We start from the raw sequence: 5307 nt of genomic DNA on the forward strand, positions 1-5307 counted from the left end.
TCAATTGAAAAGTGTACCTTCCATTTTATACGTATACATAGTCGATCGTTTGATCATTCATTTTCATTAGTTCAAATGGCCATTTTTTTATTTAGTGTTCGATATTTTTAATTTCATTGACTGTAAAAAATGTTTGCAAATAGGGGAAAAACCCGAGAATTTATTTTTTCCTTTAAAACGGCCACCCCGATCACACAAATTCATTTGAAATAATTTCAATTCATCCTAATTCGCACTAGAATCAGTTTCATTTGGTTTTATTAACCGATTTTCGTTAACCTACGTGGCATTAATATTTTAAGTATAGTTAATCGTGTGGCTCTCATTATTTTATATTTTTAATCTCAGTTCGAATAAACAAATTACTTGAAACTTTGAATATATACAGTTTTCTAGAACTACTATTATCAAATGATGACAAATTTCATCAAAATGTTCTCAGTGAGATGACAGTAAAGCGATTCAATTTTTTGTTTTGTTACGGGAAAAGTAACGCTTTATGGAATATTACAAAAACAAATGCAAGTACTATGAAAGTGGATATCGTTAAGTGGATGAAGAATAGAGAACAGAGGACGTGTTTCGGGAGGTTAAAATTTTCCGAAAATCACAACTGTCCATTACAAACCACTATCTATTTATTGTTATCGATATCCAATCGAGACAGACAATAATTACAATCAGAGAAGCTTAATAATCGTTACTATATTATTACTTTAGGTTAAGATTATGAAGATATGACTTATGGCTCCCGTAGAATTAAACAACATGACGTAAAAGTGACAAATGAAATAACAATGGATAGCTAATACATTGATACACCGATTAGCTGTATTAATTTATTTTTTCGATGGAACTCAATTAACATTTGATTTTTTATCATTTGATTGCTTCTTTCAGTGGTTGCAATTGGGCAAAAGAAAAGTTTTACTTTTTTTAAAACTATTTTACAAATTTGGTGATCATTGAAACAACAACTTGGCAAAAGTGACGACTAGATTTACAGCGTTATCTCAAATTAATAGATCTATCTATTATAAAATGACAGAGGAATGTTCTAAGTCCATAAAATTGTAAGCAGAGATAAATTCCACTTGGTCGGCATTGTTAAATCTGGAAATTAAACTTCATTTTATGGTCATTAGATTGATATTTTGATGATTTATGATTCAACTTTTATCAGTAAATGTTGATTTACATATGTGATTGTCGGTACAATTTCGATGTGTTCGCTGAAACTGAACTCTGATCAGTTACAAACTTTTAAGAGAACGCTGGAAAAATAATCAGTGGATAAATACATTTTTCTGCACCTAGATTCCTTATGATAGTGTAACAATGGATCGAACCTTTAGCAAAAATATTCAAATTTAACAATGAAAACAATCCATGAACGAAGGTATTCGCGGATTTGCTACAAGTTTCCCTTTCCTGTTTATTCTAAAGTGCAAATAACTCTAGATTTCTTACTGAGAAGGTTTGGAAAACCTGAACCATTATTCAATTATTAAAGGTACTATTTCAATTATGTCCTTTAGCAACAAATAAAATCAATCGGATAATTAGAGCTGCCGCTTTAAAAAAGGATTTACAAAGGATTTACTTTTACATACATAATTAACAATGCGTCATAAACAAATCGTAAATAAAATGTAGATATACAGTCGGTAAATAGATCCCATTAGCAGAGTAATAAAAATGCGTTTCATCGAAAAAATCTAAAATCTATAACTTTTATCGACAACATTCGAGTATATCAACGTGTATAATGCAATATATAATGCAGTCCGGTGCCTTCGAGCTTTGACTCGATTCGAGTTTGCGAAGGTACATCGATACCTCTGTAGTTTAGTAGACGACCATTCTGCCGCTGGTCGTTTAAACCAACCGTTTTGGTTTTTGAGTTGGCCTCTCGTTTAGTATGTTATTTTGAATTTTTTTAATTCATTTGAATTATTTTGAGTTTATTAAAATAATATACTAAACTATAGAGTAATCATTACTAAATTTGTCGGTTCTTCGCGCGTATGAGTGCAAAACTGAGGGCCAACTGAAAAAGTAAAGCGCGGTCAGTTTCGAGAGATTCTTTTACAACGTGGAGGTATCGACATGATTAGGATTCTCGTGCAGAGTCGCTGAGTGTCGCCTAATGGGAACTATTCTTGTTTCTTATTGGTGTTCTTGTTTCGCTTCGATTCTAATTGACTCGTCTGAGCGAGTCACCCTATTTGACAATTGCGAGTAGATAAATTGGACCACGAACAATTTGGCACCCGCTCGAAAAACGAGGGAATTTTTCGCAAATAGCCTAAGATTTACAATTACTCCCTAACGACGAATTCCGTGGCCGCAAAGTTACTTCGTAAAATAGTCTTATAAAGTATGCATCTATGTACAATTTCATAAAATAATATTAATTTAATATTATAGACTTTTATATTATAATAATATTGCGTGTATGTAGATTGGTATTATATTATTTAATTACTCATTAATTAAATCTCTCATTTGATTAGTGATGCATATCCTTGATACTCGAGATATGAGAGGACAATTCCATACTATGTATAAGCAGTGAATGTCGGTTGGCACAGACAGTGGCTGGTTAAGGCACTCTGGGTTGATTGATCCTCATTCCTTCGCAGTACCCTCCATCAAATACTATCCCGTCGTTACGACGATACGACGATACGTCCTGCTTCTTTCGATTCTCCACGAACTTCGTATAATACCTTGACTGACTGCACAATTCTCACTTTCGGTATTACATCGCTTCGACCACCTTAAAAAAATACGCTGTTTCTGTGAGCATTGGAGTGTATGTTGCGCATTGAGCAAAGCGTTCACAGAGGCTTTGTAAAGTTCGCAGGGAACATCCCCTTGTCGTTAGTACCTTCCTTGATCCCCATTAACCATCCTTCCTCCTGAAAAAAATACAACTTTAGTCAGAACAAGTTTAAAAATGAATCGATTCAGGACATTTAGTTAATCTATGACGTGGTCTCTTTTTTCAAAATAAAAACTGTTTCTTGCCAGACAAACTAAACCAGGGGTCTCCAAAGGTAGATCCTGTATCTATTAGCGATCCCAGGCCAATATGTCGGATGTACTCAGTTTTTACCCAGAACTGTCAAAACCCTTTATCTCATTTTTTGCCGCTGACAGCCCTTAAACTCGAGATCCTTATTTCTATTCGAAACTTCAAGTTAAAATTGAGAATTATGAAATGAAATAATGAATGTTTAATTTTCGTTATTTTAATATTGTTAAATAAAATATTCAATGCAATTGAAAATTTTTTATACTCGCAATTTAAATTCCTTAAAAATTGTTTTGTTTATAAATAATTCAAAATTTAATTTTCAAATTAAATAAAAAAGTAGCAAGTAAGGCACGTTTGGTTCATACTGATTTTATCGTTAAATTACTTTAAATTGATAAATAATTCCAGATGAGAACTAAATGAAAACAATTTTAATGGCTATAAATAATTATTTAACGCAAATTAACTTATTTGACATCTTTCTCAGTAAATCATAGGTAGTCTTTATTATGTATTTAACATTATAAGATTTTTTATAAATTTTGAAAACAAAATAATAGCACTCAGGAGTGAAGAATAATCACGCGGACGTCTGGACACAAATATTTTTCTGAAAAATTAAAAAGTACGAGAAACTAAATGTTCATGTGACAAAATATTAAATGCCTTTAAATTTGTATTTTTTTAAACTAACTAAGAAAATTACAATCACGATTATATTTTTGAATGGCAGACTTATGTCAAGATAATTATTCTTAAGAAGAAAATAAACTATCTCTTAGAAAAAAAAGTGTGCTCAACAATGCAATATAAGTGAATTTGTTTATAACAATGACAATATTATTCTCGCTAAGGACTTATCGTTATGAATTTCACATAATTTAACGACGAAACCAGTATAAATAACGAATTTCGATACCGAAAATGCAGTAGATGACATGTCCATCCATTTATTCTTAGTAATAATAAAAGAAATAAAAGAGTTGAATCTACAATAAAAAATATCAAATATTGTGTTTTGATATTTTTCATATTCAATAACAAATTAACGATTTATTCTAAATAAACCTCGACAGACATCTTCGAAATTTAATAACTTTCAATTTAATACAAATTTTAATTTGTTAAGCAATACGACCCCTGGAACTTTTCAATAACAAATTATACTTTTTCCTCCTTGCGAGACATTTTTAATTAATTTTTCCCATTGAAAATTAGTGCTATGAAAATAAAATATGAACAAGTAGATTAATGAAGAAGATTTTTTATTTTTGAGAACTAATGAAAATTGATCTTAACTTCAGAAGTAATAGATAATATAATATTTGTGTACAATATAATTATAGAGTAGACCTTCGAAATGTTGCATTTTTAAACAAAAAGACACATTTCCCGCGAAAAGTGCTAATATCACCAATTATTGACAATAGAAATTTTAAACGAAAAACAATAAAATAATATAACATAAAGTGATTTAAGATAGTAAATCTGCTTTTCAGCATAACATTTTTTATTTAAAATCACCTTCTTCTGACGAAAAATGTTAACATATTCTAAAACTGATCTAAAATTTAAATCTTCTTGAAATCTATAGCGATTTCCGGTATTATTATTTTTTTAAGAATACTAATTTACGATTCAAAACGCCAACAAAACCAAAAATGGTTAAAAAGCTTTAAACATTTTTTGAAATTTATATATTTTTTTACTAAAAACACAAATTTCCGGCGAGAAACAATAACATAATTTTATTTTATACTTATGATTATTAATCTTTTTGGACATCTGACGACTTTTGAATATAAATATTAACTGTTATCGAAAAATACAAATAAAATTCGAAAATTTTCAAGCTTTTATATTTTATTATTTCAAACAAAAACGAGTGCATTGAAATATAATGATTCTTTGTTTACATTTTAGATGAAATACGCAAATCTAACATAAAGTTGTTGAAAAATTGTAAATATTTTTTGAAACATAATAATTCTTTAATCAAAATACCAATAATTTTAAACGGAAAACAATAACATAACAGAAAATTATTCATAATTTCAATCTTCTTCGAAATCTAAAAATTTTCGTTTGAAATAAAATTTTGATAATCTTCTTCTTGAGATATTTTTTTAAATTAAAAAAAAAAAACAATTTCCGCCGAAATTTACTTACATACAGTCTGTCAAGTTAAAGCGTGGGTGGCTTTACTCGCAGTCGGTAAGGTGTATCGACATGATTTTGGTGTCAAAATATTAAGAAGAGCTCCC

At 29.6% G+C, this 5307-nt stretch overlaps 1 protein-coding gene across 5 annotated transcripts in view; it reads right to left on the minus strand.

Moving 5' to 3' along the window:
• Positions 1 to 620: 620 nt before the first annotated feature.
• Positions 621 to 5307, minus strand: part of LOC117170663 (myc box-dependent-interacting protein 1) — a 109709-nt gene continuing 105022 nt past the window's right edge. For all 5 annotated transcript variants that reach the window (XM_033357590.1, XM_033357588.1, XM_033357587.1 and 2 more), the window contains one exon: positions 621 to 2924. In XM_033357590.1, coding sequence (XP_033213481.1) covers positions 2844 to 2924 — 81 coding nt within the window. In that variant the 3' untranslated portion in view covers positions 621 to 2843. The remainder of the gene's footprint in view (positions 2925 to 5307) is intronic.

Source organism: Belonocnema kinseyi, chromosome 4 (genome assembly GCF_010883055.1).
Source record: "Belonocnema kinseyi isolate 2016_QV_RU_SX_M_011 chromosome 4, B_treatae_v1, whole genome shotgun sequence".
In the NCBI taxonomy this organism is placed as follows: Eukaryota; Metazoa; Arthropoda; class Insecta; order Hymenoptera; family Cynipidae; genus Belonocnema; species Belonocnema kinseyi.